Genomic DNA, 13689 nt, shown 5'->3' on the forward strand with positions numbered 1-13689 from the left:
GCAGAAACAACGCACAATGAAATTCAAATTCGAAGCAGGATAAACAAGGTGTGTTTAATTTTCACACGTGTACTACTTGCAGTCACTGCTCCTGAGATATGTGAAAACCGATGAGTCTGTCACTTCATTTCCGCCAACCAAATCCTCCAGCTCATAGGTCCTCCTTGATCACTGCTCAATTCACTTATCCATGGTAGCGTAACAAGGCTGCACTGACGGAAAAGTAGCTGCACGTCAGCTGTGACCAAGAAGCATTCTACCAGGAAGCACCAAGCATACCTGTCCTGGGATTCCACGTAGATGTCCAAGTGGCGCTCGAAGCAACTCGAGACGAGACCTTGAAATGGGTTGACATTGACCAACGACACCTGCATGTGAAGCACTCTGGTTATACCATGTGACAGAGTGTTCTGGCACAGCACGAATCGCAATTGTATACTGTGGCAGTCCCTCATGGCTCAGTGGCTACAGACTTCCACTGCTGAACCCAATGTCATAGGCTTGATCCCTGTTTCCAGCAGTTGCATAATGATGGTGCCACAATGCAAAACACGCTTGTGTACCGAGCTCTGGGAGCACATTAGAGAAGCCTAGACAGTCGGAATTATTCCATAGCCCTCTAAAACTGCTAACAGGTCCTGAGAAGACACAGCCAAAGCATACAAAGTAATCTTTGTAGCTGGTGAGGAAATCTCAAAAGAGACTAACTGCCAGCTTTGCATTTCTGTATTCTTTCTAGCTTAGCAAGCTTGCAATTGCAGTAATACTGACCCATTCGCTAATCGTGCAAGTCTAATCTGCAAACTTATTCCAATGCTACCCACTTTTCTTCTCTTCAGCAACACCACAGGCAAATATTAAGTCATCAGAGTGATTTAAGCATACAGTTAACAGGTGTCCAAGGCATCAATTTTACCAAGAATTGAGTTTCTGCAACTAAATGTAAACAAAACCAGTGCCTCCACTGTGAAAACACGGTACCAGCTCTCATTACATAACATCTTTATTATTGGCGAATTGTAGTCAACCGCTCATAACAAAAAAAAAGAATTATTATTTTCGATTTCAATATGAAAGGAAGCACAGCAGGCCAATCTTAACCCTTTAACTACCAAGACCAAGCTGCACCAGTCCTAGCTGTTTGTACCATTATAGGCAAAGACAAGCTGCACAAACCGCGCCCGTTAACTCGGTTCGCATCGTGCATTTCAGTTTCGGCACTCGAACATATTCTAATTATTCTTCAATACTTTAATTTCATTTCATTCTCATATATTCATATATTTACACATGAAGCTCGCGAGTGCACTAACGGAAAGTCTTCTTTTCAGAGCAGATGTCTTTCATTACTATTTCAGGTGAATATGAGAGCAAACCACATGTGTAAAACATTTCCTCAATCCTGATACTATGTTCAATACTTCCCAGCAGCAAAACATACTGGGACATTTTGTACTTCTTTATGAAAGAACTTGGGAGTTGAAAGGGTTACGAGTTCCCCCATGTAGTTCAGTGGTGCTACATCTGTTCTGCCAACACTGTTTTTGGTGACGTGGTGCCCTCTTTGAGCGGGCTTTTCACTTGAAGCAGACGGTGGTACCTGCCTGGGCATTATGTGCAAGACAGCTGGTGCAGCTTCATAAAGATACCGTTCACCACAAGTGATTTGAATTGCAAAATAATTCGGAGACCCTTTTAGCTGCGATCTTGTCTGCAACGAAACTGCTTAGTCCCATAAAACAGAGACTGCAAGGTTCCCAGAAGGGTAATTATAGTCTAGACTGATCCAGTGATTGTCTTCGATGCCCTTTAAGAGCCCGATTGCAATGAAATTTCGCTTTTGCTAGAACTGGTTATAAACGAGTAGCATATAGCACACTTTTGAAGCAACTTTAACAAAGCTGTGGGGCTGGTGATATCCCAATTTTCCTGTTAACAACCTTTAAATAGCACCCAAGCATATGACGTGTGAACCTGGTGGTTAGCAGATCCAACACAAATTCCAGGCCATGACCAGAGATTTTCAGTCGCACCACGAGCGCCACAAATCTCCAAAGGCGCGCCGAGAAGCTGCGCTTGTTCTCAATGTTCCAGGTTCCGTATTACTTCCATGAATAGTAACGGCACCATTTTTTTTTTTCAGTTTTGCTATCAAGAACATCTATTTTCGCTAGCTTTTTGTGACGCAGCCGCTTGTATCTAAAACATAAAATTTAGATGAAGGCTGCTGTATACCAACACTATCTGAAATTAGGATTTTTATGTGGTCCAAAATTTTGTTGCCGCTGGCCTTTAAAAAAATCGAATGAATGGAGAACAAGTGATACCTGAGGCGGAGACAGCTGTGGCGTCGAACTGCTAGGCAATGGCTCCCCTGCGCCTGCCGAAGAAGCTGCCTTGTCTTCCTTTTCCATGTCCTCAGCAAATGGGTTGTTCTCCTCGCCTCCTTCCTCAAAAGGGTTGGTGCTCTTCTGAGCCTGCTCCCACAGAACACATCAATAGAATAGTCAGAAAGAAAGAAATCCTTCGCAGATGAATGCCAAACTTAGCCACTGATACATCAAATACAGCAAAGCTGCATAAATGAGTTCTCACAGCCTTTGGGAGTACTACAGTCCAATCTCGATAATTCGAACTCGAGGGGCCCGAAAATTTGTTCGAATTAAAGAAAAGCATGTTTTCGAAGTATTCGTGAACCATAGCACAAAGCACGAATGGTGCGAGTCGTGAAATATTGTGGCCCACAAGCACACAGCAAGCGAGAACCATGAAACTGCCCAAGCCAGTCAACGCTCGTTCGCTGATAACAGCAGCAAACGAAACTTCAAGGAGTGGGCTAAGCTGGTTCCAGGCAGGCAGGGCTGGCGGCGCCAGCGCGGAGACCGTTGAAGATGAGGGAGTTACGAGGGAGTTAAGAGGGAGGGCGAAGTGAGCATAGTTGCAAGGAAGCGCGGGAGGGAAGCAGATTTGCTTTCCCGCCAGCTTGCTGTATGGCACTAATTACCTCTGCCGCCTACAGCCACCGAAGCAGCGGAGTTGTCGAGGGCAGACTGGGCCTCCGCTGCTGCTTCCCTCTGTGTACTCACATGCTTTTTCCTTCATCTGCTGAAAGATCAGTGCTGTGTTTACCTTCTTCGTCATGCATTCTTAACGCGAGTCATGTCTTATCAAAATGACGTCGTTGCCGCTGTTCATAATCATGTTGGTGTGCTCCCTTCTGTTGCGGTGTTGCCGTCACGTCCTCGTATTCAGTGTCTGTCTTGTCGTACAGAATTGGATATGGTGCACTGTCTCCCACAACCTTTCTATCGGGACGTCTCGGTTTGGATGCACCATTGTAAAAAAAACAAGCACGAACAAGACCAACCAGGCCAACCAAAACTAGCTTGAGCGAGAGCTCATGCAAGCAGACGATATTGCAAAAACAAGTGGTATGGCTGAACCAGACACGAGTATGAATAGAGTGGTCGGGTAGGTCCGCATGATACCAGTTTCCTGAGTGTGCATCACTGTAGGGGCCACTCTTATCGGTCTCCTCTGCTCGTGGCTCGTTTGCTACCGCGGCGAGCTATGAAAAATTGGCCCAGGCTGGATCCCTCCTACAGTGCGCATTTTGCTGCTAGTGTGGCTGGGGCATTATGGCCTGACGCAGAAACGGCGACCTTGCCATTTGAGAAAGGGTGAAACTTCCGCCACCTTTTTCTTATTTATTCCGCCCCCCGTGCGTGCCATTAAGGGACTTCTTCTAAGCCTTTCCTCTATGGTTTCATATAGAGCAATGCTGGTCGGAGGAGCCACTGTGTAGTTTGGCGCACTGGTGGGAGCATCGTTGGAGCGCCGTATGTTTGAGTTAACCGTTGCAAATGTTTGCGCATTTGAATTATCGGGCGTTTTCGCCTATTGGAAGACACATAGCTTTGACGGGACCAAGACGCGAGTTCGAATCAACTGCAAGTTCGAATTAACAAGATTTGCCTGTATAGGGTTCTGTTTGCTGGCTGCTCTAAGAGATGGCTCCCACGCAGGCTGCGCTGCACCACCACTCCGTCAGTCTTTCACTGCCGCAGCTGTGCAAACTCCTAGCTGACCTCCAATTTGTAGCCGATAAGAAAGGATGTGAGAAACAAAAATTGCAGATTACTGGCTAAAAAAAACCTGCACATATAAGTTGTTGTCTATTTCAATGAGTTATACACATTGCAGCATTTATATTTGACAATCATTCATCACGTTTCATGCCACAATTTGAAACTCTTGCTGTTCTTTAATTAACATTTCATACCAACCACGCCACCGCACAGAAACACTGCTGTGTAACTCCCCGGAACAGTTTCGCTGTAAAATGTGTCATCAAACAACTCCACTAAATTACAGCCCATGCTGTCCAACCATGCTAGAATAAAGCAGACAGCATTGATAACCACATGTCAAGGCACTGGTGTCTTTTACCAAACAAAAGGTGAGTATGCCACCAAAGTGTTTGATGCCCAAATAGTGCAGAAGTACTGCAGGTTGGGCAAGTCGGATGCTACCATATTTACTCGAATGTAAGCCAACACTTCTTTTAAAAGAAAATCAGGTGTACAGGTCGGGAGTCAGCTTAAAATCAAGGATGCTGCTTAGCTGCAACCGCCAGACACTTAACTTCCTCCCATGGTCGTGATATGATAGAAACAACGGAATAAACTTGTCATACGTTCTACGAAGAGGTTAGCTTTCACCGTTCCGCAATAAGGTTGGAACCTCAAGATGGAAAACTATGTTTCTGGTTTTACTAGGACACAAAGAGAAGCAAAAATGTCTGTAATACAGGGATTATACAGACGAAGGTGAGCGAAGTCACGAACGTTTGCGGCATCACTCAAAACAATCTTAAATGCCTGTCTGCTTCAACATGCCAACAAACTGTAATAAACTTAATCTTCTTTATGCCGATGAATGGATTTTTTTCATTTGGCTTACATTCAAGAAAAGCTTTCTAAAATTTTCTGACCTTCCCAATTTCAGTGGTTAGCCTAGAATTGAGGCCGACCTACATTATTTTAAATTTAATTGCTATCTAGAAATAATCAAGTAGACGAGAGGATAGCTTGCTGCAGGTGTGGACCAAACCCACATCCTCTGCATTACACGTGCGGTGCTTTACCAATGAAGTTACCACATTGACCATCCTTTCACCTGCTTGCGTGTTCATGTGCAAAATTAACCCTAGGATGCTAGCCGGCGCCGCTCGTGGGCAAGGCAATGGATGTGGGACACCCTCTTAACCACAGGTGTTTACGTAGCGCATGATCTGAGGAGCAGGCAGCTGGCCAAGAAATCCCTGGTATGTTAAGACTGCCAGATTTGAGGCTATCGCTATGCAATTAGGAAGAACAAGGGAATTTGAGGGGCTCGATTTTTTGCTTAGTCGAAACCATATCAAGTGACAGGCAATGAAGCCAGAAAAAGCATAGGGTAAGTTAGGGGATGACCAGGACAAGAAGCACATGAGACAAGTGTTTTCTTTCACATCACAAACAAGCAGCACGCCTCTACTCCAAGTGGCCGTGCATACCTGTGAGGGCTGTGCACGGGGCAGCGGGGGCACAGGTGTTGGGGACACAACGTTGGTACGCTCGAGCGTGACTCCCGTGAAGCGTCGGCCCAGGAGCGCCTCAAAGGCCGTCGTCTTTTGGATGGCACTGAGCAGCAGGCGCACCTCCATGTCCTGCACACGGCTGCTCATCAGCTGGGTCAGCTCACGCCTGCAGTTCACAAGGCAATGGAGAGAGGCCGAGTCAAGGTCGGCTTGGCATTCTGAAGATGCAGATCAAAAGGCGGGTGCAGAAATGGGGGGAAGAGTAGAGATTCACAATGAGCGCTCTAAATCTCTTGATTGCAACTTGCAGCTTTCTGCAGGAAAGCTGGAGGTAGCGCTTTGTTGTAAGAGCTGCAATTCAATTTCTTTCTGCAGCTGCAGCATGCGAGCCAACAATGAAGGGCAAAAAGATTTGAAGATGAAAATAATCGTTACAAAACCTGGCCCTCGGATATTTGTTGCTTTGGCTTACCTACTATGCCTGTACAAATAGCCATGTGATTGGTGTCACGTTAGGCAGACTATGATGAGTTAGTGGTCTTCTCACTGTTCCTGTAAGCACAACTTCATCAGACGTTAATGCACGGTTTCATCATCACTAAGATCCACAGACAAAGATCCAGCCACAAAGGCAGGGGCCCCCATCCCAATTCTAGAAGAAAAAAGAAACATTGAGAAGTTCAATACCTAACCGTCACCATCAGCTTATTCTTTGTCCACTGCAGGACAAAGGCCTCTCCCTACTATCTTTAATTACCCCTGTCATGCGCCAACCAATTCCAACTTGCGCCTCCAAATTTCCTAATTTCATCACCCTACCTAGTTTCTGCCATCCTCAACTGTGCTTCCCTTCTCTTGCCACCCATTCTGTAACTCTAATGGTCCACCAGTTATCCATCCTACACATTAAATGGCCTGTCCAGCTCCATTTTTTTTTTTTCTCTTAATGTCAATTAGAATATCGGCTATCCCCGTTTGCTCTCTGATCCACACTGCTCTCTTCCTGTCTCTTAACATTATGCCTAATATGCCTAACATCCTTTGTTCCATCGCTCTTCGTGTGGTCCTTAACTTGTTCTCGAGCTTCTTTGTCAACATCCAAGTTTCTGCCCCATATGTTAGCACCGGTAGCATCAATATATTATCATTTGACCCTGAAACAATTTTGATGATATTGTACAAACATACCGAGTCATTAGGGTAGGTCCTTCTGATCATTAATTGACGCATCTAAATGCTCCGTGTAAAGCACGTAATTTATTATAAGGTTTTAAAAATGTACATCGCTGCCGAGAGCAGCATGCCACTTAGCTGAGTTTTCAACTGCCCCTGACCAGGTGATGCAAGGTGACCATCTGACACCCGTAGGGCGAGCTGATTGGCTGCCCAGGGCACGTCATCGATAATTTTTCCAACTTTATGGTGAACAAATGTCGTTCGTAATAGTTGGAAGGTTAGTTATGTAAAGGCAATGCAGCTTTTCAGCCTGCCCATCTTCTTCGTCACAGTTAATTTGTTTCTATAAAAAGAAAGTAACAGAAAGAGAATGTACATGAACAATTTCTCACTACACTTAAGGACTTCCGGCACACAGCAAGTGTCATCTGCTTGTGTTGCAACATGCTCCCTGTTGACGAGAGCTCTATGGTCAGTGTTGGTCTTGATCTTTCTTTTTGCATGCACCATGGTTCGCCCTTGTTACATTGTGGACGGCAAACGTAGTGACTGCCAATATGTCAAGCTGCGACATTGTGTCCCTCTGCAAGGTAGCACACGAGTGGAGTGGCTGCAGCACATCGGACTGTCAGTATCCAATCGGCGTCAGGATTTGCGTACTTGCAGCCGTCACTTTACGTCGGAGGTTTACTACCCCAATAGTGTTTTGTGTGTCTGGTATTTGGGTAAATGCAAGTGCAAGTGGACTGGGCCTGGGAGTTTCATGGGATGAGCGGAGGCGCAATCATGAAGCGGTCTGCACAGTGCAACCACCTGGTGGCACAGAGCTTAACCAAACACAGAACTAATACAGCAGTAACGAAGCTGCTGGCATAAATTTTTGGCAGGAGCGTAATCGTGAACACATTGTTTTTCTAAATGTTTTACACTTGGTTAGAGCAATATTAGCTCTTTGTTTGGCAGGCTAAGCTCTGCGATGCCAGGTGGCTGGACCGTGCAGACCAATCAGGCCACTCACGTACATCTAAGCTGAAGCTCCTTCATCACAGCGATAGTAGTATGGAGGGGCTTTAGTTCACACCTCCACCCAACCGTTGAAACGCCCAGCTCGCTTGTGGTTACAGGAACGCCGGACACCACTCAGCGCTGTGACAGAATGCTCGCAATGAACGCTGCTTCGATAGCTCTCGCTTGGAATCAACTGCCAGGCAACTGGAAGAGAGGTTAGAGAGGCATCGTGTGCTGGCTCCAAGACAATCGGAAGTAGACAACATGATGTCCCATCATGACGCGGAGCCAGTGAAGGCAGAGTCACAGTCCTTCCATGTTTTTTCTGGTCACGAAACTGCTGCCTCAGTTTCATATAGATATGCATGAGAGGGCATGCAAATGCCATGCTACCGCTGTGGTTGTGTATGGGGCAACGTTGGTATTCTAGCTTTGTAAAATTCCACAGGCGCCTCTTTACTTTCACGTAAATACTTTTAACATTCCACATGCTTCAATAACTGCCTGAGCATACCTGCTGCCATGAAATTTGCAATCAGGAAAAAAAATTAGGCCCTTAATACATGCAGCTTGCCGCAGTCTGTCACGAAAAAGAAAACAACTTCTGAAATTTTACATGCCAGAAGCACGATAAGATTATGAGGCACGCCGTAATGGGGGACTCCGGATTAATTGTTGCCACCTGGAGTCCTTTAACGTGCACCTAAATCTAATTAAACAGGTGTTTCTGCATTTTGCCCCCATCGAAATGCAGCCGCCGTGGCAGGGCCGTCTCACTCCATATTTTTTTCTCAGCTCCGTTCGTCTGAACGTTTCGATATTTTCCGCTTTTTATTATTTGCCTGAAATTAAACACCACAGGTTCGCAACAAAGTGGCAGTGGTGCCACCTGTAACCAGAGGCAAACATCTGGGCTGTTGCATCCCCATTCAGCCGTAAGTAAGCGCAAACTCTCAGTTGTGCATAACCCCTGGTTATTCGCTGAGCAAAGCTGTTTACATTCCATTAAACCGTGAGCAGTATCCTGTCAGGAAATCAAAACAATTAAATCATTATTGTAAGGGCTGCTTCCGTAATAATGACTTTGTTTAATGACAAAGAAAAGAAAACTGAGCTGCTTCGTGCGCTTCAGATTTCTCGGCATAGCAATGCCATTTCAGAATTAGATTTATATAGGATAAATGTAAGAAAAACCTCACAAGTAAATGTCTTCGGTGATGCTTTTAGTACAGGATTAAGGCAAACGTGAAGCGGTAGGACCTGTACAGTTGAGACTGCATTGTAATTAGGCAGTTGTCTTAGCAAGCAGTCGTTCAGAGCGTCAGTAAGTCCACGACTTATTCATGTTGCTTGTGGTTTCGACGCAGAAGCAACGAGACTAGGTATCTTGGTTATAATGTGCAACTATTTGGGCAAGAGGTTAAAATATTCTAATAGCTCGTCCTGATATTTTTGTCATGCTCCAAAAATGAAAAAAAGATACAGTTCTATAATTCAGTCAGAAAAATAAATAAAATGTTTTGGTGCAAAAACAACATACAAGCACAATCAGTTATTTATTATGCAAAATAAGTGACGTACAGACAACACAAAGAGGCATCTAATCACAAATGGTCCACTATTCACAATGCAAGAAGTTTGTTAAAAACACGGGTGATATAACAAGCATAAAGAAAGAACATCAAATTGTGGGAGATATGCATTGGGGCGCAGGAAACACCAGCAAACGAATGCAATAAATACAGAATGCATAATCGATTGTCTCTGTACACAAGAAAGCGTAAGGCATAAGCATTTCATAGCACATCGTAAATCGACTCTTAAACTAATACAAGTAGCCACAGCATCAATACTACAGCTTTTTTCTTAGTCAGACAATTTCTTAAAAATTAAAAAATCGACGCTCTTCAATTGTACACCACGATTTGCGTGGTCGTTTGCACGGGTGTCGAACTGTCAATGAGCGGAACCAATGTTTGGGTTTCATGAGATACGTTAGAAGGCCTTCAAAAATCCTTGTGACAGCACTAGGCTTCAGCGTCGGCTTTTCACACTCCAGGGACCCGACGTTGCAGTTTATACCGAAATTGTAGGCATTGATGATGTCCAAGGCGTCAAAGTGTTTCGCACACAAACGCATATAGTATTTGTATTCATAGTTAAAACCACCACTTTCCTGTCGCAGTATGGCCAGCTTCCATTTCTCATCTGCTCCTCCCTTGTCACTCGGTAAACAAAATGACACCTTTTCGGTGGTTCCCTAGAAGCCGGAATGGCACCCCAGCATGCAGCACATGTTCGGCATCGTTGTCCCACCTCGCCAGTTTATCAAAACAGTCCAGAATTCGAAAAATAGTGCAGCACGTGCACAGAACGCACCATATCAATCAGCTCGTCTCGCACCGCACAAGCGTTTCGGTACGCAAATGATGCCCTCTGAGGCACGGTGGCATTGCGTCGCAGCAGCTTTGAGCAGCTTATGAATCTCTCCCATAGTCCCATAGCAGGACGGCGGAGGTTCGTGACCAGAAAACATGGAGGGACTCTGACGGAGCTTAGAACCGATCATTCGCCGAACGAGTTGAGGATAAAATGCATGGCTATGTAGGTGGGTGACTTCTAATCGTTCATAGCTCTCTTAATATGAGACACTTCACACAAATTGTGGGGCAAATGATTTACTGCAACTGTACCCTATGCTTCTACGAAATTTTTCCGAGCCGTTTCAGGGACCCTTTAACAGCTCGACTCTTCTCGTAGGGTAGCCACACAAACTTAGCCTGACTAACTAATCAATCAGCCAACCTGACCAAACCGGATTCAGCATCCCAAAGCAGCACCCAGGCTATGAGAGTGGCCATAGTGGAGGGCTTCAGAATAATGTCAACATCTGTGGATTCCTTAACATGCACCTAAATCTAATCAGTGCACCTAAATTTAGAACGAACAAAGCACAGAGAGCCCAAAATGATTGGACACAAGAGAAGGACACCTGCCTGGTGATGTGGCAAAACTCGACCGCAATGCGTTCGCTCACTTCCCAGTCTGCGGGAAACAGTTGGCCAAACTTGCTCTCGAACTTGACGAGATGGTTCTTGAGCCAGGCATAACGCCTATCCACACGATCTAGCCAGGCTACCTGGGGAAAAAAAATGCACATTCAGCAACACACATAAATGGGCACAAATGACAAAGACCACATCGTTTGGTATGACTTGTTCATAGCCTAGCCGATTCACTTGCTGAGGCATTAAAGTTGTGAGAATCAGTGAGAGCCTCACATGTGCTGCACTTACAATCACCGTTTATTCCCTATGGATGGATGGATGGATGTTATGAACATTCCCTTTGGAATGGGGAGGTGGGTTGCGCCACGAAGCTCTTGGTGGAGCAGCCTATGTTATGCCAATATGGCTCCCCCTATGCACCACTCACACCAGATGTCATCCTATGTGTAACACATAAACCGCGGCAGCCGAACAGCTGCTATATATGGACTGTCTGTGTGACCACTGCTCATTAGTGCTGCTGCGATCTTTTCACAAAGTGATGCTATTAATAAATGCATATTTGTTTAATGTTTAACAGTTCCATGTGAAAATTTCTGTGCAGGAAACAACACAAAATGTAATGACACAATAAGTAAAATGACGCAAATGACACAAAAGATCATGCAGGTGCTCATCTGTTGTTTCTTTACTCTTTCAATGTAATTGTGCTATGTTGCATCAATTTTTCAGCACGAAATTATCGTATCATGCTGGCACGTACCCAGGATCTTTTTTTCATGAGGGGGCAATTGAGGGTAACATTTCTATGCAAATGAGGGGGAGGGGCACCTTTATTAGTACAAATGTAAATAGTGACCACCATTCGCCATAAAGACACGCAAACCCGCAAAAGAGAAATGAAATAAGGTGTATCTCACAGGTATGCGTGTCAGATAAACCTCTCCTTTACTTGACAAACAAGTACCCACGTCAAATGGACTCGTGCAGGAAAGAAGCGCAGGAACAAAACTGCCAAGAAGAAGTAAACAAACGAAAGTGTAAAATAAAGATTTCTAGTAGCTTCTTAAAATTAGCCCTGAAAGAATTATAGAGAAATACATATTTGCGGAATAATCACAGTTCTTTTGGATCCCTTGTTTACTGCTTACTAAGTGCCAAAACTGACTCGTATTGTTATTTGGGAAGCTGCATAACGATGCGTGGCCGCCAGTCCCGTACAACCGCGTAGCGTGCAGAACGCTGCAGTTCTAGACGTACTGTGCCCGCCGCGAAAGGTTAGAAAAACACCCACATAAGCACAGCACAGAAGTGGCTACGACAGGCAGCTCGGCTGATAACTGTAGAAATGTCATTCAAAACACATGGAATCATTCTCTACTTCCAGGGGCATTTTCTCTACTTCCTTTTTAAATAAAAAGATGTTGATCCATAAACATTTTCACAAACGGTTAAATTTGTGAATTTTCGCTTTTCCTTCCAGTTTGGCTGTTGCTTCGACTCTCTCCCTTGGTAGATCGCTTAATTTCTCAATTTCTTGAGACTCTTGTTTCCAGTTGCCAATTTTGCAGGAAAAGTGCTGTACAATTACAGAAAAACCAGACAAGGTAACGGGTGACAGTCATGTTGCTTATGGGTTTAAGGGCTATTGCAGGGTTAGACGATGGTCGCTGTTTCGCATGATTTTATTTTCCACCTTTTCTAACCCATATTGCAGGTATATGGTTCTGAATATATATCTGCCAGCGTCGCGACGAGCCGTCACTCGAGGAAATAATGAAGCAAAAGAAAAAGTTAAACACAACTGGGGTTTTCTCCGGCCGCAACTCGTTCCACGAGCATACAGACCAGCTCAGTATGAACTGAATCCCTTTCCTGGTCTCTGGATCAGTCTAAACAAAGAAGGTTGAACTAACGAAGCAAAAGCGATGCGTGTGACCGTTCCAATAGACGGTGACAACTGAACGCATCTCGAGTTAATCGCGCAGGCACTGAATCGATGAGAAAATTGGCCTTCACACTCCAGGAGATGCCAATAACTACCAGCATCCAAAAGGTGAGAAAAAGGCAGCAAAATGGTAACTGCCGAATAGCTGTCAAGTCTCAAAATTGATTTGGGTGGCACTTTAGGAATGTGTGTGAGGAGTGGTGGCATGGGAGGGGGGGGAGGGGGGTACGCTGCTTAATTTGGTGAGAGGGGGGGCAGGCCCCCCCTTGGGCACATGCCTTATATCAAGCCAAACTGGACAGACAGATAAAATGCAGACTGAACTGTCAGACAAGGGATAGATAAACTCACAAGCATTCCAGGTATAGCTCTCTAACAAGGAAGTTCCTGAACAACAAGGCACAATTTAATGTGACGGAGTGCTGTTGACTTCCACTGGGTTCAACTGCACGGGACAGGAAAAGGTTGGCGACTCCATACGCATTACCTAGATGCAAACAAGGTGTAACGGGTGTTAAGGGCGAGGAGAAAGATGCACTACCATACTTCAACAGAGACGCGACGATGACAGAAGTGATCTATCTGCTACAGATGCCGCAAAAGCTGGGAAAAGTAACTTTTAACAACTACTGTTGTTAAAATAAGGACACTTTTCATGATTCTTACAGTACACTCAATTTAGAGGGAGAGTAGAATTAATGTGCTTATTGAAAACTGACTGCACCAGTGTCACCAAGGTCGCATGCAGTAAACTTTATTTTGTGTGTCTGTTTCAAAATGACCTGGAAGCATGGAATTTGTTAGCGTAAATGTTCAGAGACTCACATCTTGGTTTGCCTGGAAGAGGTGAGTGTACTCGGCCAGCTGAAGCGACACGAACCACTTCAGAAGTTCCTGCCTAGAACACACACACACAAGAGAAGAGAAAATGTGGCTTCCTGAATGGATGTTGACTGACTAAATAATAA

At 44.9% G+C, this 13689-nt stretch overlaps 1 protein-coding gene across 2 annotated transcripts in view; it reads right to left on the minus strand.

Moving 5' to 3' along the window:
- Vps53 (vacuolar protein sorting 53) overlaps positions 1-13689 on the minus strand; it is a 46136-nt gene that overhangs the window by 16918 nt on the left and 15529 nt on the right. For both annotated transcript variants that reach the window (XM_075685927.1, XM_075685929.1), the window contains 5 exons: positions 13547-13619; positions 10762-10904; positions 5558-5747; positions 2328-2477; positions 280-368 (listed from right to left, as the gene is read on the minus strand). In XM_075685927.1, coding sequence (XP_075542042.1) covers positions 280-368; positions 2328-2477; positions 5558-5747; positions 10762-10904; positions 13547-13619 — 645 coding nt within the window. The remainder of the gene's footprint in view (positions 1-279; positions 369-2327; positions 2478-5557; positions 5748-10761; positions 10905-13546; positions 13620-13689) is intronic.

The sequence above is a fragment of the Dermacentor variabilis genome, chromosome 3 (assembly GCF_050947875.1).
Source record: "Dermacentor variabilis isolate Ectoservices chromosome 3, ASM5094787v1, whole genome shotgun sequence".
Taxonomy (NCBI): Eukaryota; Metazoa; Arthropoda; class Arachnida; order Ixodida; family Ixodidae; genus Dermacentor; species Dermacentor variabilis.